We start from the raw sequence: 27,567 nt of genomic DNA, 5'->3' as shown, positions 1-27,567 counted from the left end.
AGGTTGAGTTGGACTGCAAAGCACAGTGTGAAGTGGCAGAAGCAGGATCTAGCTGTCACTTGCCTGTTTTACCCAGCAAGGGCTAAGCAACTTCTGCGTGTACCTGAGACCTGCCCTTGTAGGGAGGGGAGAGACAATTGGGGTTTCACTGCCTGAAAGATGCTCGGATTCTGAATAATGAAGAGCTTGTGAGAGCCTATGGAGAAGAGCCGGATTTCAAAAAGTCCGGCACAAGGTGGCTGGGAATTTATGTGTGACTACGTGACTTCTTCCCTGTGTGGGCTTGTGGAGCTGATGCCAGACACGGTCATGTTTCGCTTTGCTGGGCTCCACACTGGAAACACATCTTCATATCGGTGAGGTCAGGGCCTCAGCACAGCGTCACCGCATCCTGAGAGGCCACAGATCCYGCGGGGAAGGAGACTTGGAAGCAGGGAGGTCACAGATGATGGGGATGACAGCAGTGTCATGGCTGAGCAGCACAGCAAGGCTTCGTGGGGAGCAGAGGAGCCGGCTGCATGCGCAGAGCATGAGGTGGAAGGCTCTGAAGAGCAGAGTTTTCTATTTTTCTATTTCTATCCCCTTGATGGATACAAAATACCCAAGCTCCAACGCGAGCGCAGGCCAGCCACCAGTGAGGATTTTTACAAAACACCCAGCTCCCAACCTGAACCTGGGAGGAAAATAACACAACGGAYCCATGGAGAAGTAATGCTGAGGCCAGCTGGGCTGAAGGACTGTTCTTCAGATCAGATGAAAAGATGGAAACCCAAAATTGAGATTCAGGCCGTGGGCAGAGCACCTGACAATTTTTAATGGGATCTGCTTCTCAGATTCTCCAGTTATTTTTCCTAGCTAGGACTGGGCTGGARGAGACTGCTGGAGTGCTCGGAGGAAGCTGCAGCTGGCAGCTGCTTTGCTATAAAAGCTTGGACTGGTGGGGACGAACCTGATACAGCTCCGTGGTTAGACCTGGACAGTTTCTCTTTCTGTAAAATTAGCAACACTGAGCCCTTTCAAAAGTACATCCAGGTTTAATCAGGCTTTTGTTCCCACGGGAGGAAAAAAAAAAGAGTTAAAACCTGAAACAATGACTAACCTTTTCTAATCAACTCTTTTCATTTTGTCTGGAAATAATGTGAGGCTTTTTGTTTGTTTAAAATATGTATAGCAGCTTGAATGCAACTAAATCTTTTGGCCAGCTGGTAATGATCTGTTCTGAATTTTTCCATTTGCTGCAAGCTGCATTCTCATCTTAAACCAGCATGGCCTTTATTTTCTGCATTGGAAATGATCAGGGACTAGCAAGATCTTCATCTTTTGCCTGTTCCTCATGGTTGAATGAGAAGAGAATAACCCCATAAGCCCCAAATCTCCCACTCCTCTAGCATTGTGCTATTAGGTATTGGCTGTAGTGATGCCCAGCAAGCCCTGCTGAGGAAGGAGTCTTTCCATCAGGCAGGTCTAGACACCAAGGTCACCTTGGGACTTTCCCTGCTGCTTGTTTGATGTTTCTCTAGCAAATAATACTCACAAGTTCATGTCAAAGACTTTTTCTCAGGTCTTTGGCGAAGGTGCATTGAATTTGAGAACTGGTTGGATGAGAGCAGGGATATTGTCACAGGACACAGGAGTTGGGACKTGGGGCACCTGGCCTTGCTGCCTGGACCGTGTTCAAACCTCCAGGTTGTTTCTACAGCTGCAACATGAGAAGACCTTGCTACCAGGCAGGTCACGAGGTTTAATTTTAAACCACAGTCCACCTTGAAACGTGTGTTAACAGGTATTTGCCTCTGCCCACGCAACTAGCCCTGCTTATTCCCAGTCAAGGTTTGATTTCTTCCTGGGATTTGTGACAGAAGGAATGAATTTATCCTCGTGGGTCTTTCAGCATTGCCCACTGCTAAGGAAGCATCCCCGGGTTGTTAATGTGAACACCTGTAACTAATGGCAGATTAGCAGAGCAGTTGCCCGTGCTTCTTTTTAGATACCTTGTCCAAGAGTGAGCTTTCATGTCCCCTCGCTGTCTGGTTAAAGGAACCAAGTCTGCTCCACAGGGGAAGCTTGCTGAATGCAACTCGTTCTTCCATGAGCTATTGCAAAGGGGATCTCATCTCAGGAGCGGCCTTTCCAAGGCCCCCTGGCATTTATTTCAGGATCCTGCAGCACTTTGCAAACCCAAGCCTGAGAGAACTCTGCAAGGTTGTCCGGGGAGCGCGTGAAAGACTTGGTCTGTTTGAGCGTGGCCAGCTTGACCTAAACCAGGTRCTGCTTAACCGTGCAGCAGGGCCTGCAGCAACGGCTCGGAGCCGGGAGCAAGGGGGATTATTGCTCCTTTGCATGCGGAGGGCACCAAGGCTGCCAGGTCACAGCAAGGGCATGGCTCTGTGCAGGCACTGAGTGGGTGCAATGGGCTCCAAGGGGCTCCCATTGGATTTTGAAGGAAAACTTTCCAGATAAATATTTTGAAGGGAAAAATGTATGTTTAATTTTTTTTTCCCATCAAATTGTATGTATTTAGCAATCAGATTTTTTTCGGCAATCCTTTTTTTTTTTTTCCTGCTTTTTACTTTCTGGTTGTTTTCTGTTCAACTACTGCACTTAAAGGATCAGTGCTTTGCCACCTCCTAATTTCAAAGCATTTCCTTGTTGCACATCTAAGRGTTTCTCTTTGCTGCTTAGCCGTTCGTTTCAAGGAGTGATTTTTATCCTGTTCAGTCCTACCTTGGGAACCCTGGAGAGGAGCTGAGGCACAAAACGTAGTGGCTGTGTGAGCTGCGAGCACCTWTTCAGAGACGAGCAGAGGATGAAAGATAGTGTGGGACAACACCGGTGCAGCCTCGGCTGTTCTATAGACTGCAGTAGGAATCGTGCTGTCGGTCTGGTTGCTAAGGTGCAGCTTCCTTGCTTCCCTCCAGACCTGGAAAGAAACWTCTGCCATGACCTGCCTGGATTTGCACATATGAACATGTTCCTGTGATTTCACCTGTCTGTTAGCACTGACACAACAACAACAAGCCCAGAAAGTACATGCTAGGGGAGAAATGGTACCTCCCTGTGTCTCTGCCAGTTGCCCCTTCCTCCAGGTTCTGTGGCTGTAACATTGTCGTGATGTTCCCATCTCTCAAAGATGTTTATATCAAAACTACTGATCTCTTCCCTTTCCGTTTTCTCCAAGGGCCTATTTTCTTCTAAAAGGAGCTGAAGGAGAAGTCCATTCCAAGAGCCATGATGTCCCTGGGTGTCAGCAAAGGTAATCCTGTTCCCCACTCCTATGTACTGGGCATTCTTGCTCTTACGTAGGCTTTGCCTTGTCTTCCTTGCTCAGTTTTATCAGCTACGTCCTCTCAGCTCCTCCAGTGCAGCATGTTCAAGGGATAAGGACACCTCTTCCTTGTCAGAACCTACTCAAGGGACAGCTCCAGAATTATGTACATTTGGCTAGAATTTCAGTATCCGCAAAGATACAAAGAACTAGAGGGCTTACAGCCTGGCTGAGGTTTGGAAAGGAGTTTGAAGTAACATACTGCCATATYCTTTTTTCAATGCCCCCCTTAAAGTCTTTCTCCTCTGAAATGTCAGCTGAAAATACAGCTGCKGTTAGGTGCCACTGAAGTGACTGACCAGGATAACTTCTCCATATCCTGTCTGTGTATATCATATTCCCATCTCTTCTACAAGTAAAATATAAGGTCTGTGCAGTGGAGACCATCCTTGTGCACCATGTTACCTTCGCATGGCATTGGAAAAATGTTTTATTAATAATGCAATCTTAATATTCTCGTTATCAAAAGCCTAATGTTTTCAGCCTTTAGTAGTTGTTCTCAACATGGTAAGAGATAGAAGATAGTTAGAAACACATGGAGAAGGGGATTTCCTCATCTGATCTTTGTCTTGATTTTCTCATGGGAAAATAGCTATYTTCCAAAAGAAAAAAAGTTGGAAGGGGAATTTCTTACTTAAAATGCTTRTTCTATCCAGTTGCACTCAGTTTGGTCAAACCCATGTCATACAGTAGGACCTCAGTAGGATACAACTTTCTCACCCGCCTRTCACCTTCCCTTCTTACTCCTATAATCGTTTTTGGCCCCAATTCTCTTCCCTATAAACCTATGCTGCTTTTTTTTCTCCTGATCTTTTTACTGTTGAGAGAGGATGTAGCATCTCCTAATCTATAAAATTTGTATTTTAATTGCCATTGCTGACTTTGTTTCAAACAGAGAATGTAGTTATGTCTGAGCAGGTCCATGGAAGAGAACAAGAATGAGGGCTGAGTGACTGTTTGACATAGCCAGCCTCAAGGAGAGACCAGCAAACCAGAAAGCTGATCTGATGGGAAATGTCAGAAGAAACATGCTGCTTTAAAAGTGTGATTAGACCACCCACTACTATGTCGCTGGTCTTCTTGAAAGAAATAAAGCCATTAATATTAAATAGTCCTCTGAAAGGGGAAAAAATCCTGCAGTTGTACAGATCTCTGAAGAAGAGGTGATGCATCAAGGAAGCAAGGGTAAATTGATCATGAAGTGTAGGTGAGAACTTGTTTCTGTCTTCCATCAGAAGTAGCACAACATTTGTGCAGTGCTTTAATCTCTGCAACTGAAAGGAAATCTGTGCTCCCTGCTGTCTCAGATTTGCCCTTAGCTTCCCTGCAGCACTGTGACTTCTTGCCCTGTCTTAGTGACCTCTTCTTCTCTCTCATCTCCTTCCTCTCCTTTGCCTCTCYTAGGACGAGTGATCCCACCTACAGATGAGGACCGCAGGAGGATCATAAGGCAGATGAAAGTTCGTACCACTCTGAAAGGAGATCAGAGCTGGATCCATCACCAGAACTCAGATTCTGAAGAGGAGAAGAAGAGCAGCCCACGGTAAGTATGGCCACCAAGAAATGCTCTTCCTTGCCCTTCCTCTTCCCTCATCTGCCTCTCATGGGCACTCTRGTCTTCAGTCAGTGGGGCTGTCATGATTTGGAGTCCCCATGATGATGGGAAACGACAGTGCTGAAGGGACACAGTGTTCCTGTTYATTTTTGATAAATATGCGCTGAAACACTAAGATATGGCCTTTTCCGAGCGCTGCAAATCCAACAGCACAGGCAGATCTGAGGTCTCAGGAGAACTTCTGAGTTACATGAAGTCAGATTCTGTTTCACCATCTCTGGAGTGACCAAAAAAACAAAAAGGCGCTGGTGGGGGTGATGGCAGGCAGAATTTCCTTTGATAGGAGGGACTTTCYAATCCAGCCTTGTCTGCATCTCCCCCTGCAGTTCACAGGGGTRTGGCATGCAGCTACCCCTGCACCAAGGAAGGTCCAAATTGCTCTTCTCCTAGAAAGTCTATCCAAAAAAAACCACATTGCTGCCATATTTGGCAAATCTAAAGATCAAAAGTTGATTATGTGGTTTTGTTTCCTATTTACTCAGGTCTGGACGGGCTGATGGGGGATCTTCAGTCTCAGCACCTAYTCCACCCCAGAATGACAGGTAATTTGGGGGACTTTTCCTGTCACTTCCCTTCTGCATTACCTCATGGGATCTGTGATGTTTTAACTTTTTCTTCCCAAGCATAGGGTATTTTTTCACTTCCTAATACCCTCTCGCTGCTGTGATTGTGTTGAAAAACACAGTCCCCAAGGAAAGCCTGCTTTGCTCAATACAATGTCTTATAAATTCTCACCTCATACCAAGCATGGCTCACCTCCTACAAATTCTGGGTGGATGGATGGATGGAGACATAGATAGAGAGATGAAGGAATGGGTGGAAGGATGTCTTTAATGCAGATGAATGGATGCTATCAAGGCTGTGATTCCATGAAATCACCACTGTACATTGCCTCCTGTACTGATACRATATGTCCAGGGGACTGCTCACAGCAAGAGAAACCTTGTATGGGAGTCCAGTGATGCTTCAGGYGCAGAGGGAAATAGTCCCTCAGAGATCCAAGAGCTTGCAGGACCTGAGTAAAATCATTGGGAAGGACTTAGGCCTGTGTGTGAGCTCCTTGCTGGCTGCCATGTCGTTGCTGGGAAGGCTTTGCCGTCTCCCCGAGCAGTTTCCTGCTTACTCTCCCTTTCACCGTGCCAGCTCTTGCCATTTCTTGTTGCAATTAGGACAGTTTCCCTGGCAAGCCCTGCCCTTTCTGCCTCCCTCTGCAGTATTGTGCTTATTGGTCACAGTATAAACACCAACAGAGACATTAGTGACGTGGGAAGTGTGACATTTGAGRGGCCTCTTCCCCTCACACAAATGTYTGAGGGACAGAARTCAGYATCAACAAATGACAAGGGAGTCCAGGATACTCTGGATGTGTCCATGCTACGAAGTGAGCACAAACATYAGTATGCAAAGCTGGGTAACTGCTCAKCCTCCCTGCAGCTCTCATCCAAATTACAGTGCTCAGGGAACTGCCAGCGAGTGGGGCTGCAGTTGGCTGCATCCTGCTGGTGCCTGCTCAGAGGCCACTGCAGGAGCAAGAGCCTGGGATAATGCCCAGCACTCCTTGTGCTCCAGCTCTTCCCATTCAGAGACCTCCAGAGCTAGGCTATGCTGGCAGTGAGTTTGCATTTCTGTTTCTGCAATGGGGGAAAGATAAATCCGAGCTTGACAATCACCTCAGATACACAGTGTCAGCAATGCAGTCCTACCCGCCTCCTAAAGTCTGGCACCGTGACTGGCCCTGCTTTGAGCAGGAGGTTAGGCCAGGTATTTCCTAAACTTCCTTTAAGCCTSAGATATCCTATGATAAGGGCAACCAGACAGCTAGAAAATAAAAGGGTGCAGAAAATAGAACCCGTGCAGGGCTAACTGGGTGCCCAGTTAGACAATCTCATCCCTGAGGTCAAGTTTCTTGAAGGGTCTGGGTTATCACCCAAGGTTTATCTGGTAGGCATGTGTCCTGTGGACATTTCCTTCTAGCACGGGTGTTGCTGCTGTGGTTATTTTTTTCCTGTGTGTTCAAAATTCACTGGTATCTATTCCTTGCACAGGTCTCCTGCTGCCAAGCCTCAGTCCGGTTACCTCATCAGGTTGGTATATGGAATGGCAAGAAGCACTTGGACTACAGGAGAAGGATGCTGGGTCAGGAGCAATAAATATGAGGAATATTGCTTTCTATTGCTTTCTCTTAGCCAGAAGTATGGTGATACTCAAGGAGTTGTTTGGTGAAAAAATATTTTTGAGTTTCATGTATTTCAGCTACTTTGCTGATGATGTTAACAGAAAATGAGATCTCTGAATAATACAATTACCACRCATAGGATAAGTGCAATTCTTTTGATTACCACTGCACTGGTGATGGGGCTTGGGTGGTTCAGCTTCCTCTAACATGTTAGTAATTGCCCACAGAAAATCTGATGCCTCCCTGATTCCAAGGGGGTTGGCAAGTCCTGTGATGAGAGATGCAAACCTGCTTGGGAGCGGATTTTATAGTGTTGTTAAGGGGCTAGGAGTAGGGAAGCAGAGATTTTTCTCAGGATGGAAGCTCATAATAATTCTCAGGAAGGAAGCTCATGATAATTCTTCGTGTCCTGAGCAGCTTGCTCCCAGCAGGGCACACATGCTCTTTGGCCAAAGGATGGCTGCATGTCTTGTCTGTCTTAGTTGTGGTTCCAAACTCCCCTACAACACAGTTAGCGTGTCTCTTTTCTTTCCAGGGGAGTTTTCACAAGGACCATTGATAAGACTCCTTCACCCCCAGATTCTGCATCTTCCAAAGAAGCACAGAAAAGGTTTGTATGTTTTCATAAAACTGAGCTTTCAAATACGGTATATCTTTTTCACCTTGGCCAGAACTTGTGGATACCACTGAACTCCTCTAAAACCCTACTAAACCCTGGAGAATGGGGCTATTAAATGACCAGCTCCACTAAGATCACACATGAAAGAGATACAGCATCAAACTCTCTACTTCCTCCACCAAAGCATGGAGGACAGTTGACTATAAAATTACTCTGAGATTTAGGTTTAGTTTGGAAAGTAGTTCTCAATGGGGGACAACTCCAAAAGAATATTTGCAAGACTGGAGTGCTTCATTTTGATGTTTCTAATGTCAGTTATTTTGAAACCCACCTTGTAATGAGAAGCACTTGCCTTTAATGGTAGAAAATGAGATCTAAGCACAGCTGTGCTCTCAGCAGATGCATTGTTGCAGTTCAAGTTCAACTTTTGRAAACGCTGTGTTTCTTCCTGTTTTAATTCAACTGGAGAGCAGCATGATGCCACAGGGTGTCTTCTTCCCTGGGGAGGGCTGATCCTGTGTCAAAGTAGCACTGTCTCATAGAAGGGTATGCATATGCTGGCTCTGATACCTCTCAGTGGCCCTGGGAAACAAAGTAGACCTCAAATGCTAATCAAAGACTGTGGAAGGAAGACAGATGTTSCCCTTTCATTAAATGGCATTCTCTGAATACAGAGATTGAGTCTTTGTGATCGTTGTGTGTTTCCCTGTCTTATAAAGCATGAGTCTGCCTATGGGAAAGGGTAGCAGAGGGTAAGAGCTTAGGAAGGTCGTGTTAACGGATGTGCTGTTCACGTGCAGCACTGCAGTGAAGGGATCCAGCCAAGGCCGTTCTTCCTCTGGCTACAGGATGACAACGGAGGATTACAAGAAACTGTGAGTATTTTCTGGTATTTTCTGTCCGTGCACTGAGCAGCTGCTGCAGGAGATCAGCAGCTCTAGAGCCTCAGAGATGAAGCAGCTGCCTATGGATGCCTAACCAGGCTGATGAGCCAAACATTGTAGAGCTTGCACTTAAAAGTGAATCCTTTCCTGGTGCTACCTCCAGGCCTGACTGGGCCATCAGGCGTTCCTTGGCCTGGTAGTGGCCTTTGTGTGGACCAAATTTTACTACTTGATCTTAACTAAGGTAGAAACCAGAGGACACAGCCTAGGGGGTTGGTTGCAGCATTACTGGACTTGTTGAATCCAAGAGAAAGTAAAGACCTCCTGACATTTTATACGCTGCTTTTCATGTCAAAGACTGCTTGCACCATTGAAGTGCAGCTGAGCATTTAACATCAACCTCCTTCTAGGCTTAATTCTTGCACTAAGAAAACAAAATCCTTTGAGGACATGTGTACCCCAAAGCACATGAAAAATACAAGTGTCTTTCCCACTCCTGTGCAACACGTCTAGTGCCTGAACCCATTTCTCCACGGCCTGCCCTTGGATTATTTAGAGTTGTGTTTCTGCTGCCTCTTGAGCAATCTGTAGAGACAGTTCCCTTATTCTGGTTCTTCCCTTCCCTTTCAGAGCTCCATATAATATCAAGCAAAGGTCAGTGGACTTGGATGAGGAGGATGTCCCTTTTACTCCAGATGAACATAAAAAGAGGTATGTCCTGAAGGGGACTACTGTTTTCCTGCAGGAACAGTGGCAAGTGGACTTAGTTCAGTTTAACTGTTGATTACTGGGAGGGTCAACTTGATGACGTTTACAGCTGACCCATTAGGGCTGATTGCAATATAATAATAATAAACAGGCATTTCTACAGAGAGTGCATCCATGCCCACAGGCGGCTGTGCTCCCAACAAAATATAATTAAAAGCCTGACGTGATTCAACCTGACAGCCTAGCCCAATTAATTTGGCAGCTGAGGCTGGGTTGTGGAATCCATCAAGTATATCCTGTCTATGTGAAAAGATAGAAGCATGCAGATAGTCAAGCATTAAGTGGAGGAGTCCAGCTCCCACAGTTTACACATGCACTTTTGAGTCTGGACCTTCATCTAAATCTGAATTTAGACTGGTCTCTCATTCTCACATTACGAGCACTATGTGTATTTCCCATGTGACAGCATCTGAGTCATCCAGGCCTTGAGAAGGGAAACTCTCTCTGTGCTACTGAAAGAGGAAAGACTTTAACACTTTACACCTGTGAGAGAGAATTGTGGCTGAGAAGAGCACGATCTATGTTAGGGGAAAAAGATAAGATGTTGTTACTCATCCTAGCCCTTGGCTGGATTTCATAATCTTTCCAGAGCATGGGAACTCTGTCAAGGTCAGCCCAGGTCTCCCCTGGGTTGTTCACCTGTAGTCTCTTCAGGTGCACACTCAGCAGCTACTATTAGCATGAGCAGAATGTGACTCCTCCCTTCCCTTGCAGGACAGAGGCAGCCAACAGTGTCCTGCGGCGCACTGCGAGCCGGGAACGGGCTTACGTCCTCTCAGCAGCCAAGAAAAGCAACGGGTGAGTCTTCATGGTGCCCCTTTCTTTGGCAGACAAGAGGCTGCTGAGCATGGACTCACAAGGATGGTGACCTGATCCAAAGACTCACTGAAGGCAATGTGCATCTCTCCACTGAGTGGAGAAGATTTAGCTGCCAGCTATCTAGAAGTACCAAGGAGATTCCCAGGTTTCTGCAGAATAAAACAAATCTTGCGAAGTGTCTCCTACAGAGAGGGGTGACGCRGCAGGAAGAGAAAAAAATTGTAATTTTCCCCTATTCTGTAGGACCAATAACTAAGACCCGATTTTTCAGACTCAATTCATAGTATTCCTCCCCTCTCTCCAGTTTCATTGCAGGAAGCAGTGGGATGGAAAGGGAAATCCATAAAAAAATGGACTGCTGTAAGAAACTGCACCCAGTTTGAATCAACCTTTTGGGACAGAGTCTATCTTTATGCTGTGTTTGAGTAATGCCTAGAATGACAAGATCCTGATTTTAGTTAAATCTCCAAAGTAATTCTGTAAAAAACCCTAAGAGGAAAGTGTAGAAGTGTGTGGGGGATCTCCTGGTGTCTGAGGCTCTATTGCCCATCTCTTTCCTGGGAGGAGAAATGCAAATTTCCAAGACTTTTGCTCTCCCAGGAACTGTTATGATGAGCTTTCTGTGGCTTCCTTTCAGTGTGAATCCTTTTTCTCCTGACACAAACAGGCACCAGGAGGTTACTAGTGCAGGGGGAAGCAGGGAAGGGAGATGGCTGCAACAATCAAGAGAGTCCAGAATGAAAGAAGTTCTTGGGTAGAATTCATGGGGACACTGAGAAGGGAGGTTGCACTGGCTACTAGTTTCTCTGATGCATGGAAGATGCTGGGCTGAGTAGGGAGGTGTATGTGTGTGCATGGAGAAGAACAACCATTGGGAAGGTGTAAATCAAAAAAGCCTTTGGGGGAAACTTCTTTACTTAGCATTGTAACTTGCTGCTCTTCCTATGCTTAGCTTATCTGCAGTATGATTTGCACAGCTGTAATGCACCTGGTCACAGTCCGTGTTGCTCCAATGGCACCATGTGATCCCTAATACTCTACAGTATAGCCAGGCAGGAGTTGCCTCTGCCCAAGGTCCGACTTTGCCTCCAAAGTTTTYTCCAACTGTTATCTTGTGCTTCCTTTGCAGCAGCCCAACACAAGAATTCCCACCCCTGTTCGCCAAGAGGTAGGTCGCTGATCCAGCTCTGGAAATGCTGCTGGGGCTGTGTGTCTGTGTACAGGGATATGAGGACAGATACTGTGAAATCCTGGGATAGGAAGTCCCCTGGTATTTCAAAATGGAGGAGGGATGGTTAGCTGAAAAATGAGATGCTTTGGGACAAATAATGCTGGCCTTTGAGAGTCCAMAATGTCATGAATACTGAGACTAGAACATTGATATTACTTTGGGTTATTGCCAACCTAAAGCAAGGAGTGATTGCCTGGGCTCATTCACTGCCTTTCTTCTTCCAGGGGAGGAGGAAGTGCACCTTGCAGTGCCAATATTCTTCAGGCATTTAAATTCAGTCAGTACCGTAGGGAAATGATGCCCAGGGCATTCTCTGAAACTTAAGCATCAGCTGATGCCGTTTGTAAAGTGACTGTGGCAGACAGAAAACGGTCACTGACTTGGGCTGAAGGTCTCAATTCAGCCAGTTGAGATGCTTACCACTTAAAGAGTATGTGGAGCACAAGGAATAGGAAAAAAAATCCCCAAGTGAAACAGAGGAAGCGCATAGCTTAAGGGAAAGCAAAAATAAACTACTTGGATTAGTTGGCAATGAGAAATAGGAAGCCATGTGATATTTTTCTATCTGTTTGCTTTCTGAAAGAATTGAGATAGAAGAAGAAGAAGGACAGCAGAGGAGGAGTTCGACTGTGTCTGATTCACTCAAGTTTACACCAGATGGCAACAGGTATTGGCCTCTTCCTGGAGTAATGTGCTGGCCATCTCTGATATTAGGGCCCACTGACTTGCCATCTTTACATCTATTGCGTTTGACTGCAAGGCTGCCAGTTGAACACAGCTGGGGACTGAGGTTTCTCAAGGTTTTTGAAAAGAGACTTCTCTTGAGACTCTCTTTGCCTCTGCCTTGCAGAATGGGAAGGATCCAAAATGAAACTCGAGGTGAATTAACTCAGGTAAACAAATGGGGAGATCTGATGATAAGGCCAGGGGATCTGAAGGTACCTAAATGACAGCCTTGGAGAGTGACAGCCTGCATTTAACTACAGGCCAGCTCTGGCTTAATGCTGTGGTGTAAACCTGCCACAGAGCCCCTCTCTTGATCTGAAGGCTTAGGGGTGCTCACACTCCCCAGCCCAAATCAATCCTGTGTTCACATGGTGCTCATATGCCACAGGAATGAGCCTGGCACCAGTCCTGTAGAACCAGCCCACAGCAGGAGTCAGGGCAGGTTCTGATGAGCTCACATCCCCAGCAAGAAGCCATCAGATGGGGAGGATTTTCTTTTACTAACAACCTTGGCYGCACAAACTGACCCCATCACCTGGGCACGAAAGACTCTATATCTCACAATTTCCAGGCCCCTGTGCCAGCTCACAGCTTTTGTTAGACTTAAGATTTAATTATTCTGCCATGATAGCAACAGATAGGTGTGACCGAGAGGTTCATTATCTTCAAATTGATCTTTGCTTTGGCAGTGAGCATTAGCCTCTCTTCAATCCACCAAGCCATTCCAAAGGCTGCTTGTAAGCCCATGGGTGCAGACCTATACAGAGCTGTGGCATGTGAGAGCTGGGGACAGACTGTGTGTGGCATAAGGGAGAAGCAGTGACATCCTCTCCTAATCCAGGCTGGTCGGGAGCCTCTGCCTTGTGATGTGGGGCAGAGTGAGACTGATGTGGAGGTGGCAATATTTTACATAGGAGGGAGAATCCTGCTCAGTTTTCAAGCGGATTCATTTAATTCGGGATTCAGCTCTCTCTTCCCACTCAGAGCGGTGGCTCGGTGCCAGGCAGCAGCACTATTGGCTTCTCTGCCACACGGGTCCTTAGTGGCCCAGCAGGGAGGCCGGTAGATGAGGCCTTTCAGCTCGGCATGCTTTGTTTTCAGGATGAAGGCGCTGCTGCATGAATTCCCATTGCAATTTTGTGCCGTTGTGACACAGGTCTGAGGCACGGCAGGGAAGCAGTTTCCCCTCCCTTCCTCCCTCCCACATTACACATATGAACATACTGAAAACAATTTTGTGAATAGACTGAAATTTAATCTGTACGTTTGGGGAAGCTAAGCTGTCTTTAGTGCAAACACAAATGCTGGGGAGGGGATCAACCACAGCTGTGTTAAATAGGAAAAGACGGTTTCTGTTGATGAATCATCTCAGCAGAAAGGCAGACACTTGTCATGTCTGTGCAGCTCTGCACAGGAGCAGCTGCTGGTGTGGATCCTTAGGCAGCAGGGTCTGGCCAGGAGGCAGACACCAGAGCTGTGGTGGGTCCTCACCAGAGGACACAACAAAAATACCTTCTGTCTTTCATGCTTTGTTACTTTGGGGCAGTTTTGTTAGTGTTAAGGGAAGAAACACAGTTGCATCTTCCTAGAATGAGCAAAGGACAACAGCAAMGTCTCCCACCAGGTAGGTGTTTGAGTATCTGGGGCTTCTTTTCTGCTCTATCAGCCCATGCTGATCCATGCCGAGGAGACTTCTGTGAGCGCTGCCTTGGAAGGTAAAGTGCAGCAAGTTGTCAGCCTCGTATGTACAACACTTCTGAGACACAGGCAAACATTTTTAAATGGTCTCACGTCTGGAGTCATGCAATGGGATCCTGCAATGATCCAACAATAGCCTAATAGAAGTGGTCAAAACCAGATAGGAATTTCTAGGCAGGAGGGAAACCTCAAACCGCTAAATTCTTTCTTGACRGTTTTGTAGGGTAGAATTATTTTCAAGTTTTCAATTTTTTACGGCTTTTTTTGTTTGTCTGAATTCCTGACTATGATATAAAAATGTTGATTTTTTTTTTCTGCGTCACTGAAAATGGTGCCTTAGTCACTGATTTTATGTTGTTGTTTTTCCTCTCTGCATCTTACTGACAGAGGATGGTAATATCAGTGTTTTAAATTTAAAAAAATGCTTACAATAAAGATTACTTTGAAAGTGAATGTATTGCAAGTGAATGTATTTCAGTGTATTTTCAGTGCTTTGGCCAGCTTCAATGGGAAGCCAGCTCGCTCAGGAATGACAGTCTTTTTTTTCCTTTTGCTTGACTTGCAGCACTGAAATGGGTAGTAGGTGCCAAACAACCACATCCTCGAGTGAAACACCACAGAAAATCTCCACTCATACTGAAATCAGGTGGGTCTGCTGGCTCTGTATCTTACTAAAGCTCCCCAAATGATAGCAGCAGAGATGTTGCACTGGCAAGTTCAGCTCTGCTTTGTTTTATTTGCCTGATATGCGGGATTGTTCTGGACACTGCAGTCACAGAACAATAAACACTACAGCGTGGGGATACTAAGAAAACAGCACTCTAGAAAAGCATTAGCAATCTGGGAGGAAATACACCCAGCTGGAAGCTGTAGGCCTCCCACAGCTCAAACATCACCACATTCTTCCTGGTCAGAATTTGAGCACAGAAACTGCAGTTTTCTAACCCCTAGACTCTTCAGGCTTTTGTTTTAATTCAGTCCCTGCACTGCATATATCACACTTTCAACAAACACCTTGCCTTACACTTCCTTTGTCCCAAATTGTATTCCTACATCTCTCCTACATCTTTCCTAGCTAATCATTCCTGTTTTGCTTGTAGAAATGGTGAAAACAGACATACCTCTAATGGGAATTTCTCCTCTGAAAGTGGGTCACAGCGTGGGGACAGGTAGGTAATCAAAAAAGTCTCATCTGTGCTGCTGAACCATAGAGCATAACCCCATATTTCTTGCTCAGAAAGGACACATACCTGCTAGTGGTCTCAAACAGATGGGATCTCTGCAGTCATGGTCCTGGGCCCCTCTCCAAGAGTATCATCTGCTGGCTAGGCTGCAGCTTGACAGGTTGCTATTGCTCCTCACCTCCCTCAGGGATTCGCCTCCCTGGCACCGTCCCTAAGGAAACTCTTTACACAGGCACTTCTGGGATATGATTCAGCCCACATATCCACACTGCTCCTGGAGATGATTCTTTCTCCAGCACTCTTTTGGTGTGTGGGAAATGTACACATAYACCAAGCCTGGGTGCTGCTGGCTGGTCTAGATTCACATACACGCTGGGCAGAAGACAGAGTTCTGTAGGGTGTCACTGGTCTGTCCCATTTCCTTTGGGAGAGGGTAGTTCCTCTCTGTGGAACGGCACTTCATTTAGTGACTGAACAGTGTAGCAGTTAGCTAGTTCTACCCAAGGGAGTGTTGTCTCTGCTTTACAGATGCATCTGAATTTAGCCTCCTCTAGCCATCCTGAGAGAAATCACTCCCTACTTGCGTGCTTATGTCTTGTAGTCTCTATCTGCTAGAYTGTACACAGAAGTCTGTTTCAGATTTGTAAAATATATCCCATGTTAGCAGGACTCTTCCTTCTCAGTGTTATCACTCAGTATTTTTGGCTGTGTCTAGAATGGAGCAAGCCAGATTGTCCATCTGTCTTCACCTCTCACTGTAGAAGAAGCTGTAGAAGGCTTGGATTTACCAGTGAATTTCTCTAGCATGTACAGTCAAGTGTGACACACTTTCTATTTCTTGTCAGTGAATAAAAACATTAGAAACATTCCCTAAGGCTGAAGAAACGTTCTTAGACTGAAGCAAAGTCTAGAGCCCTGGAGAAAAGAGAAGCTGGAGTGTTGTCATTTTGCCAAGGTCTAAATATAAATAGGATGTAAAGGATAAATATATCCTTGTATATGATTGTGGGGAAGGCCTGATTATAAGGCATTCATGGTGGTTAAGGGTCATTTAGATCACATGGTTACTCCTAATTGTGAGTTCGTCTCCCAGAGAAATGAGAGGATGCCTTATTATTTAAGCCATTTAAAACTAGAGAGACATGACTGGCAGGGAGACACACACATCTCGATAGGTCTTGGGAATGAATGATGGATGTAGTTGGGCACAAAAATGTAAAWAAAAAAAAAAAAAAGAAGAAAAAAAAGTTTGCAAACTGCGTTTTCAGGCTTGTGCCCTGCCTGAGAAAGTGGAAGTGATGGAGGAAAAGTGCTTCCCCAAGAGCCTGTGACATGCAGAAAAATAGTTGAGTGAGAGCTCTTTACCTGTGTGTTTTGTCACTGTTCACAGGCAGGAAAAAAAAAAAAAAAAAAAAAAAGAGAGAGAGAGAGAAACAGAGAGTTTTTCTCTGTATGTAATTGGAGGTGCCTGTGCTCCAGCTGTGGGCTGCAGGATGTCCCTCTGTATGTGGTAGTGTCCTGGCTTGAATTTCTGTATGACTYTGTGCTATTAGCATCTGTCATATGTGGATGATGTTCAAGGTTGTTAACTGCCCCTTTGTGTTTGAAAGATGCTGAATTTCTCCAAGATGTCTTGCTATTTTACCTATAAAAGTCACTGATGARCATCTTAGAAGACTTAATGCACGAATAGGGTTCCATAGCTCTATATAGTTCCACATAATGGTTCTCTATCACCAGAGCAAAGATGCTTTCTGAAGTTGTTTTCTCTCTTTTCAGTTACCCAGAAAATGCAGAAGCCAAKAATGGATTTTACTCACCAAAGTAAGTGTAACGCTTATTAACTTCATAAAACTCACTTCGCTTAACTTTAGAGTGAGAGGGGTCTTTCCTGACATAGTACTGCCCTAACAAGTGTGTTCTGGGAGCAACATTTGCACGCACCAGCAAAGAGGTGGGAACTGATGCACCAGCTCAAAATGTGCTGAGATCTTTCAGCTTCTTTCCTTGCACTGAAATGAGTTGTTTGGATCTCTCTGCCCTTCAGTCTGCTGCAGGAAAGTTATTGAGATAAGCAGGAGGTAGGAAAAGACTTAATGTTCCAAACAGGAAAATCTCGTGTTTGATTTTTGTTACGTTTACTCCATTTTCCAATCTGCCAGACTTCCTACCCATGAATTTCCTTCTCTTAGCAGGCCCAGCTGTGGTTGTGGAGACAAAATTTCAGATGCTACAGCCAAGTTGCACTGTCAATATGAGATCTCTCCGTACCCGGATGATGCAAAGTCCGAATCTGCAAGGTCAGGGACGTGAACACATGCTGGTGTTCATGGTGCTGCTAGCAAGCACACGTTGGGCAGGAGAATAAAAAGTTCATCTACCACAGAATCGGAAGCAGAATTGAAATTGTGCTCCAAAATGAAGGGACACAGAGAATCCAAAGAGGCCAAAGAATGGGATCAGCATTCTTTTTGGTCGCTTCCACTCATGAAGCTTTTATTCTGCAGAAACAGCTTCAAAGCAGCTACAGCAGATACCTGCTAGTTCCACCTTTTTTTTTTTTTGCATTGATCTCAAAAGTACTTGCTTRTTATATGGTTTTCTGATAAAACTACTCTCTCTCATGTAAAATGCATTGTTGTTATTTCATATAGTGAGTCCCCTGAACTCATTGAACTCTGAGGCCCCTCTTGAAGCACTTTGAAAACCTTTGGCAAGTCATGAAGCTGTTGATTCCTTCCTTCAACAGGTCTAGTGTCCCCTGTCCTCCTACTGACAGAGCTTCTGTGCACCTAGAGGACACACAATATTACTCTGAAAGGTAAGACTGGGATAAATTTGGCCACATATGATCTGACCTCCACATGTTATCCGAGATTGTGCAGGTCTACGTTCATGCTAGAAGRCAGTGTGTTTGCCTAGAGTAAACACAGTTTGGACTAGTATTGTAAAGACCASTGTTTCACCCTGTGAAAATGGGACTGCTTAACTTGTCCGCTAAAATCCAAGCGTTTAAGCAGAGCTTAGTGCCTTGATGAAGTCAGTGCTTCATTGTGTTGAATGCAGTTTAGCCTTTGGAGTATCCTCTGCTGAAGCCCTGTKGCTTTCCTACCTTCCAGTGTGCACCAAACCAAGCTGCCATTCATTTTCAGTGCTGGCAGTCATCACATGAGTGAGATTTCTCCTTCTTTGCCAGGTCTGCCCAAGGTCACAAAGAGGAGGATGCCCATAGCGAAAAGCAACGTGAGGGCACACGGGACACAGAAGAACATAAATCAGAGCTGCACCCTGGAGGGTAAGTTATCCATTGGACTCATGCAGAGAACATATCCACATATGCTCTTACTCTGTCCCCAGTGTAATTGAGACCACAGAAGGGCTCCTCTGCTTTGCTCCCAGGAAASAGGACTTTATAACGGCACGTTAGACCAGTCAGTCCATGAGGGAGAGCCAGTTGGATGAGATACACTCACACAGTATGCAAAGTTAACTTCTGCCCTGAGAGCATGTGACTTGGGTCCTTTTGCATCAATATTATTCTCTTGGAACCAGAGTGGCAGACTTCAGTATCTGCTACTCAGAGATCTCACCAGRTGCTATCTGGACATTTATAAATGCTGCAAAATTATGTATAAGGGTATGCTGAGATGCCAGGAACACCTGTCTGTCTGAGGAATTCTAGTAAGGTAAATTCTGACACTTTGTCCTGAACCTAGCATTTTCATATTGTGGCATTCTCAAATAAATACCTTTTAGATGTGGTTCTCCAAACTGGAATGGGATTTATATGCACAATTCTCATCAGAGGCAGTGAGAACTGTGAATCCAAATCACTAGGGCAGTTTGGAGTAACTCACACCTTGCAAACAGTGCCTCCTGCTCCCTACCTCATGGCTTCTTTCTAGGAAATGAAGGTCTGTCTATTTACCTTAGCTTTCTTTCTTTCTTTTTTTTTTTTTTTTTTTTTCCTAGGTTTTCTGACTCAAACAGCCATACTGAGAAGCGAGAAGAACCTCCTGACCATGACACCCACTCAGAGTCTTCCAGGTCAAAGGAACACTCTGAGTTTGAAGAGAGCATGGCTAAGTAAAGAATCAGAAAAGATGCCCTGTCTTTGCCTGTAGAATGAGGGTTATTTCCTTGCTTGTCCTCTCCCATATCAGTCTGTTAATAAAACTTTCCCCTAAGTTGCCCCCATGTGCCTRATACTAGTATACTTGTATTAAGTGAGCCTTTTAACATGGCTTTATATATAAGTCTGGAAAAAATAGTCCTAATTAGCTGGATACATCAAACACTCTGGAACTGGATTGCCAAGAGTTGCTGCCTACACCTTCATTTGCCAATAAGCAACACACTCTGGCATGTAGCAACACCTCCATGGTAGTGCTGGGACTCATTTCAGGTCTGCCCTGGCAGCATCATATGTCAGGCTGCGCTTTGGTCACCCTGGGCACCGGACCATTTTCCTATCCCCACTTGGATGCCCTGGGGCTTGTAGTAGCTGCCTGCATGCGTTCAGCCTCCTGCAAAGCAGTGCAGGGATAAGTAAACACAAAGAATCACTTTATGGACTGATTTCTTTCCTTTTGTCTGTATTTTTCTCCCTAAATTTGAAGGGTTGAGGCTKTTGACCAAACTAGGATTCCTCACATGTGTTTTAGTTAGCAGCTCAGCTCCAAATAAGCTTGTAATCTAGACTGCTCTTCTCCACCAGGTCCAGCACATACCCCAAGGATGGTGGCAGCAGGAGTGTGGACGTTAACAAGGAGATCTTGCCCTATGTGCAGAGTGAAGAAGGTGGTTCAAGAAGGCAAGAGAAATGATGGAATCTCTCATCTTGATAAGGGGACGTGGCTCTGGAGAAGGGCACTGAGGATGCTGTGTTTGGAGTCAGGAATCATCAAGCTGGGTTTTCCTCATGCAGGCACACAGAGATGCATAGCAAGYAGTGGCACAGCAGACTCTGTTAGTGAGGACTGTGGATGTGGGAATTCAAATTGTGATTCTTCATCCTGAGGGGAAGCAGAATGTCCTCGCACAGATCATTCCCAGTTCTCAGGGATGTGAATGAAACTTGGATTGATGAAGAAAAAAGGTACAGAGAGGAAACCACCCATTTTCCCTAGCAGTCTTCAACAAAATGAGGAAGGGGGATAAAAATCCATCAATATCTTCCCCATTCCATGCCCATTCCCATAGACAAGGAATGCAGATCTAGTGCAGAGATGGTATGCAGATGAGGCCAGCTCATGCTCTTTGAAGTTTGAAATATAGGGCAGAGGTGTTGGATAAACCCTGGTGGTTATAGTTAAATGATTTCAAATTTGGAAAGAGGAAACAGGTAATTGATGCTCATCAGGAGCTGTATTTTTCTTTCCCTTGAGTTTTATTTGAAGAGAGCTGTATTTTCCCTCTATTTTCACATCTTTGTGGATTATCTGGCATCCTCTTCTTTTGAGATAGGAGACTCACCAGGGAATGGTGTGTCTCCTCCTTTGAAGGCCTTACAAATGCTCCTTTTTTGGCTGGTATAAAGAGAGGGATCTGACTTCAGGAAGCACCCTAATCGTGATGTTACTGGATTTACCGGTGCGTGGGGCAGGTTCAGATACAAATGCTAAAGCTTCTAACATTTTTTTTCCTTCTTGACCAGGGTCACACCAGCTTATGAAGAASAAACCTCTTCACCCAGCGAGAGCCACCATGAGAGCCCAGGAGCCCCCAGACCCAGTGAACCTATCCCGACGGCTGCAAGGTACAGTGGATTGAGTCTCCTGCTTCTCACCATCAACAGCTCTGAAGTCTTCATCATTTGCAAGTCCTTTCTCTTGACAGAGTCCTGATTGAACTCCTGAATCTATGTAAATTCATACAGTGTGCACTAATCAACTTATATTGACAATAGCAGGGCTAGGATTTCTCCCCAAATACACTTGCTTATCTTTAATATTAGGTATCAAATTAGCTATTTGTTGTGTTGGAAATGCAGTTACTGTATAGAGGGGAAAATACAGATCTCGGTCATCCCCCCTAAATTTAAGAACCCATTAATAGCATGTTGCTTTAGGTTTTCCTAATTGCCTGGAGACATGATCCAGCCCCCTGCAGTTTCTGAATACTTGTATATTAGTCACTGCRCATACACTCATTGGCTTTACGGTCATTTTGGCTTTGATTTGTTGGCAGGTCTAACTTCAGGTCTAGAGAGAGTGCCCTGGGTGCATATGAGACCCAACATCCCATGCCACAGTACATGGACAGCCAGTCTTACAACAGCAGCGTGTCACCACCCAGTCACAGGATGCCAGGCTACGTTGCCAGCCAAGTATTCAGCACTCAAAGGTGAGGCTCTGGGGACAGTGGGGCAGAGATCTGGTGAAAGCCACTGGCACAGAAGTGTCTGACAGGAACTCTGGTCCTCAGGTTGGAGGATCGTTGCACAAAGGAGAGAACAGGCTGTGGATTTTGTTCCCAGGGGAAGCAACAGGACGGCCAGCTGTCAAAACACAYGCAACGAGATCCTCTTTGGATTCAAAGGGCTGACCACAGGGTTCAGGACTGCGTTGATAATCGCTCTGCTTGCAGGCCTGACAGATGTGTAAAAAATACACRAAAATACACGTGCTTCTCTTCTGTAATTGCAGAGAAGGTGATTAGGGAGAAGTCTATGTTTTCTATTTCTCCTGACCCTCTACTCTGTAAGAGGTGCATCCTTGTAACTGCTCCACACTCCTACATTTATGTGATCCAAATGTGGCCTTTTACCTCTCTTCCCCTCTTTGATTTAACAAAGTTCTCATTTGCATTTGAGGGTGTTTGTGRACTAGGACTAGAAGAAAACAGGACAGACCGTTATTGTTCTGCATCGCTTCTCATCACCAGCTCTGCACTGCGTGGTGCTGACACGTCTCTTTGCAGTGCTATAGACCAAAAAAAAAGAGAAAAGAAAACCTAAAAGGGTCCTCCCCTTTGGTTTATATGCACCAAATGTGTGTCTTGCCCAGGGCTGGGTTTTTCTCATCTTATGATGAGCTTAGCTGACCCCTCTTTCTCTCTTTAATGCAGCTTTCTGGTATTTTTCAGCATTGTTTAATATTAAGTTATACAGTTGCCCGAAGCTGTAATCAGGATCAAAGTCCTAACATACAATGTAAACATAATCTGTGCCCCTGAGCACTTGCAAGAAAAGAATGACTGTTACAGCACATTTTTGCTATTGAGAGAACTAGAGTTCTGCCTGCAGATTCGGCCATTCAGAKACCAAGTTCTGCCTTGGAGAAGTGCAAATGTGCAGCTCTGAACCCAGCCTGGCCAGCTGCTCAGCAGTTCAGCCTCGCAGATGTTGCAGTGGTGGTTTGAGTGAGCACCTGGAAAGGAAAACCTTTTCAAGATGCATCCGTTCATGGGCTGCTTTGGCTTGATTCTCCAGCATTAGATTTTGAGTGTCCTTTCCCAGCTTCAGAGCTTCTGCCGCAGGACCAGCAAAGTGCTGCAGAGCAGAGGAGGAACGACGTGGCACTGATTGATGAGACTAAATATTAGTAAGCCAGTGTGGGGACTTCAGTGATTCCTGGTGTGTTGTAATCAAGGTTTTGTGCTTCCTTGCCAGACCTACCCCGGATTACAGAGGGACAGTTTATGATGGGAGAAGCAGCCCAAGCAACAGCAGATATGACAGTGCAAGTGCCAGGGGGCACTGTGAATTTAACTCCCCTCCTGGAAGGTAAGGAGTCCAGAAGGAGGGAAGTCCAGATTTGTTACCCCAAATAACACTGTCCTGTTAGAAGTGTTCAGTATCTGGAGCATCTTGACCCYTCTCTGACCATCTCCCTGTGTCTGCGTGTGCTCAGTGAGCTCCTGTGTGCATGGATGGCTGTGGGGTGTGGGTGATTTTGATGCCAGCCAGGAGGAAATGCAGCCCAAGTTCTCACCGCTTGTGAGGATCCTTTGTGTGCTCAAGTTCATTGCTTGAGATTGTGTCACTTCCTTTCCTAGCCACTACTCCCTTCCCAGAGATACCACCATGTCCATTCCCCAGAGAAGCCACAGGGTGCCGTTCTACATGGACAGCTCAAACTATAACAGCACCAGGTAAATGGATAGTCTCAATGGCGGTGAGGGAAATCCGCACAAAACTTCTGTGGAACAGGAGCTATGAAGCAGAGCCAAGGGATGAGAGAGAGATGTAGAGGTTCCCAGGGTGCACATTTGTCATTTGGATGTACAGACCTGCTTTTAAACAGCACGGTCCCCAGCACAGGATCTGTGTGATACACCCATCTCTGAACACTGGAGATAGTCCACCACATGGGTGTGAGAAAAGAGTGCAAGGAGGTTAAACAGATCATTCCTGGCTACCTCCCTATCCCATTAGAAATTGGCCTTTACAGAAACTGCAGAGAAAAAAAAAGAGATCTAAAAGTGTAGAGAGATGCTAAGGGAGAAGATCACTGAAAGCCAGTGGTTAAATGACKGAACTGGTCTCAAAACAAAGCTGCAGGAAGAGGCAGGAGGCAGCCAGTGTGGAATAGTGCTGCTTCAGGCTTCTCCACAGACCTCTATTGCAGTTTCAATCTATGCAAGTGCAGCCTGGCACAGAATGGAGGCACCAGTGTAGGTTTGGTTTGAGTGTCGACAGGAGGAACTTGGGAAGAATGCAGGTGGGTAGAGCAGGCAGTGCAGAATGTGGGTGGTGCAGGTAGGGCATTTGTGCACAGGAACACGAGCTGTGAGATCCTTGGAGAGCCTCGAGCTGGCTCCGGGCAAGATCAGCTGCATCCCCCCAAGGCAGAGATAACAGGTCTTGCTACTCATGAGTCTTCTGATGACAGCTTAGTAGCCATAAATTTGCCTTCAGTTTCTACTGCGGCTTTGGGGGTGATTAAGTCGGGGCTAGTTATGTTGGACCTTGGCCAAGATGTCCCAATCTCCTTCTCTTCTGCAATGTGTTGCGTGTCATTTTTCTCCAGACTTGCACCTGTTCAGGCTACGTGATTTGCTTAAGGTCTGTTCYCATCTGAAGATCTCGTTTCATCTTTTCCTGTGGCCCCAAAGTGAGACTTCCCCAAATTACTTCCTCAGGGAAGATGTCAGGAAGCACCTGATTATCTGGCAATTTGAGAGAGAGAGAAAGAGAAAAAAGAGCCTCTTGCGCTTGTTATGAAGGTGAATTAATCTGTGTAGCTGGTGGCCTTAATACTGCAGCCTCCCAAACTTCCCTTCTACCAGCAGTGGTAGGTCTTTCCTTGGCAGCCGGCTTGGATAATGTCACAGTTTATGTTCCCAATGTCCATAGGCTTCTCTCCGTTTCTCTCCAGGCTTCTCTCAAGTTCAAGTGAGAGGATCTCCACTCCAGCTGCCACCTTGCAGTACAGCAGCCCAGCAGCCTCTGGGTATGGGCTTGACCCCAGCGCCACTGGGTAAGGATCAGGGCATGGTTGTGACTTTTACAGCAAGCCCATGAGAGTACTTTGGGGCCAGCACCAGATCCTGATCTGCAGTGTGTGACAGATGATAGTGACAACTCAGTATTGTATCCTGGGATCTGTAGCTTTCACGGGCTTCACCTTAAAGATGAAAAGTACTGAAATCTGCACACAAATTAAGGTCAGATTTTGGACTTGTGTGAGGTCAGCACACACCCTGCCAGGCAATATGTGGGTCATCCAAGCCTCGCCGCAGGCTGTTTGTCACAACACTACTAAGGTCTGTGCTAGGTTTAAAAAAAAAAAGAAAAAAAAGAAAAAAAAGCTCTTTTGTTCCCTTAGCTGGAACATGGCTTAATTTCTTCATATAAGAAGAAGGGATTAGTCACAGCTTAGAGGCAGCAATGAAAATGAACCACGGAGAAAGAGCCTGATTAGTTCGTTTTACAGCTCTGCGAGGAGACGCGGTGGGCAGGGCCTCCCCTCGGTCTGTCACAGAGCGCTAGACAGACGGACAGATGGGGGCATGTCATGTTGGCATCAGAATTTAAAAAAAGGAGGAAGATGCAAGGAAGGTCAGTTCTGTAGGAAAGAAACACCCTGCAGACAGACGGGCAATTTGTGGAGCATGAAAATACTGGAGATATTCTAGCAGCAAAGCATTCTCTGCAAGCAGTGCTGTGCCAATTGGATTTTACTGTTTACTATTACCACAGGCTCTCTCAGTACTTACTGTATGCATAATCCAGAGATGATCTGAAAAAGACATTTATCCTTGCAAAAGAGAGGATAACTGGATGAAAGAGCTACATTATCCATCCCATTCTTTTTAATTAACATGATTTGCTTTGGTCGCTAATTAGAGGGGTGTATTAGGTGTTATTTAGCATCAGTGCTTGAAATCTGGTATTTATTTAGGAATAACAGGATCTTGCTCTATGCCTTTTCATGCACACGTTCTGCGTCCAAACACCCACAYGCAGTCCCTGGTGCTGTCCCTCATTAGTTTCAGTCTTTTCTAATGCAAATGCTTCTTGTCCTGCTTCTGTCTCTGCCTAGAAAGGGGATCCTCTTTGTGAAGGAGTATGTGAACAGCAGCGAGTTATCGTCCTCCCCACGCTATGGCAGGTATGAGGAGCCCGTGGCAGCCTGGACAAGGCAGTGGTGGCTCTCACTGGCAGGGGAGCCTTTCCCCTGCTCTTCTCCTGCTCCCCATCTTTCCTTCCSTACTCTCAGCCAGGCTGGTCTCCTCTTTTCTGCCATGTTAATGAGTGAACCAGCCTCTCAGAGGACTTTGATAGTAGCAAAAGGTAAGTGGGTGGAAGCATGTGGAGAATGGAGCGTGTGCAGTGGAGATACCTGTGAGCTGTCACCAGCACTGCATGGCACGAGGGAGGAGAGGCTGCAGGGCAGGGCTGCTGCACGTCCTGCCACCTCCATCAGACTCCAAGGAGCCCTGTGTCAGGGCAAAGCTCCTGTTTTCTCAGCCCCAGAAACACTGTGACCCAGTTAGGACTTTAGGTTGTCCTAATGATAACCTAACAATGAATATTTCCATATACAATGCTCTTCCCCTGTATCAATGTTAAGTGCTGATATTTCCTTCCTTTTCCAGTGGCAGCCTTGTCGATTTGAGCAATTTGGACAGAGCAACCACCAGCCACCAGAGCTACCTGTCCAGCTCTCCCCTGATGAGGTAGGTCAGTTTAGGGCTGCATGGCCATATCAGCAGATTTGCACAGACGCTATGTTAACATTTCATTTTTTTATAATGCTGGTGTGTGCTTGGTGAAAATCACAGCAGGAAGTTCACATGGTCTTTTGAAAATACAGTGACACTGCATGAATGCTCTGTGCTGATCTGCTCTTGTGCTCTGTGCCTTTGAGCTGCAATATATGTGGGAAACTGATGGGACTGGAGCCTGTTTGTGTTACAGAGGCACCACAGGGCAGGAGTTCACTGTTCTGCTCCTTCGCAGGTCCCGTGAGGCTGTTTGCAGTTACTGTGGCCGTGAGATCCACGATTGCCCCAAGATCATCGTAGAGCACCTTAACATCTGCTGCCACGAATACTGTTTCAGGGTAAAAAACCTTACTGCTGACCACCAGTGACATGTTGCTAGGAAATGGGACATGGGAGGTCTTGGGGTCTTAGTAGAAATTCTGTCCACACACTATTAGAGTAGTGTAAATTTTGCACATAGTTTGCACCAGAAGCTTGCATCCACAGTGGGACAAAGATCATGCAGTCACAGGTCTTGATTGTGTCCCAGAAGTTTTTCAGCTTCTCAAATAAATGCATCTTAGAGCAAACAGAATTCTCTGATAGAACTGCTGTTCTCTCAGAGCATATAGCTCTTCAGTTTTCCTCACTTTTTCTTTAATCTGAAAGGGTTCTTAAATAAAGCAGTAACTTCACCTGCTGCTGACGTGCTGCCTCCTCACTGGAGGACATCCTCTTTCCTCATGTCCTTGTCTTTGGGGTAGACAGGTTGCTTTGTGGCATCAGTCTCCCAGTACATGTCTTGCTGGATCTCTCAAGCTTCGGAAAGTTCAGAAGTGCAAATGTTGGGTATGGGTGGAAGCCACCCTGGTGACATTGGTCTCCATTGTAGAAGTGTTTTGTCTTGAAAGCCACTCATTTGGCATCTCCACCACCTTTAAAATGATACAGAGACTATTCATTTCTCTGCCCTCTTCATACTGATATCATCACGTGGTACTTTGTTTGCTGTCCAACCATCTTGTCTTTTTCCTTTGGCAGTGTGGAATTTGCCACAAAGCAATGGGAGACCTTCTGGATAAAATATTCATCCACCGGGACATTGTCCACTGTGACAAGTGCTATGAGAAGCTCTTCTAGGTGAGTGCCCCTGTGCAGATCAGCATAAATGGCTGGAAAAGAGCTCACAGAGAGCTTAATGATGAGCATTTAACCCTGATACTCACCAGGTGACCCATGTGGGGATTTTCCCGTGGGTTTTTCGTGGGAAACAATGAGCCTTGTCACAGAAATAACTAGAATCACACTATATGTCATCCCAGGGAGCCCAGTTATAGAGAGGGCATCTGGGCATGATGTGATAAACAGGCT

General features: G+C 45.7%; 1 protein-coding gene across 1 annotated transcript; it reads left to right on the top strand.

Annotated features, from left to right (window-relative positions):
- The first annotated feature begins 3,228 nt into the window (after window positions 1–3,228).
- Window positions 3,229–27,336, top strand: ZNF185 (zinc finger protein 185 with LIM domain). Its single transcript, XM_026039045.1, is given in 29 exon segments — window positions 3,229–3,253; window positions 4,730–4,868; window positions 5,423–5,482; window positions 6,986–7,024; window positions 7,652–7,726; window positions 8,536–8,610; window positions 9,250–9,330; window positions 10,102–10,185; window positions 11,336–11,374; window positions 12,021–12,104; window positions 13,719–13,787; window positions 14,427–14,507; window positions 14,962–15,046; window positions 15,761–15,852; window positions 16,825–16,869; window positions 17,241–17,345; window positions 17,795–17,866; window positions 18,242–18,340; window positions 19,018–19,131; window positions 19,763–19,858; window positions 20,702–20,803; window positions 21,235–21,390; window positions 22,658–22,771; window positions 23,044–23,139; window positions 24,366–24,467; window positions 25,533–25,601; window positions 26,089–26,169; window positions 26,453–26,555; window positions 27,238–27,336. Coding segments are annotated over 29 exon segments (2,481 nt in total).
- The last annotated feature ends 231 nt before the right edge of the window (window positions 27,337–27,567 follow it).

This window comes from Nothoprocta perdicaria, unplaced genomic scaffold (genome assembly GCF_003342845.1).
Source record: "Nothoprocta perdicaria isolate Ctin4 unplaced genomic scaffold, notPer1 scaffold_22, whole genome shotgun sequence".
Taxonomy (NCBI): Eukaryota; Metazoa; Chordata; class Aves; order Tinamiformes; family Tinamidae; genus Nothoprocta; species Nothoprocta perdicaria.
The sequence above is the reverse complement of the archived record's forward strand: the minus strand, read 5'-3'. Positions and strand labels throughout refer to the sequence as shown.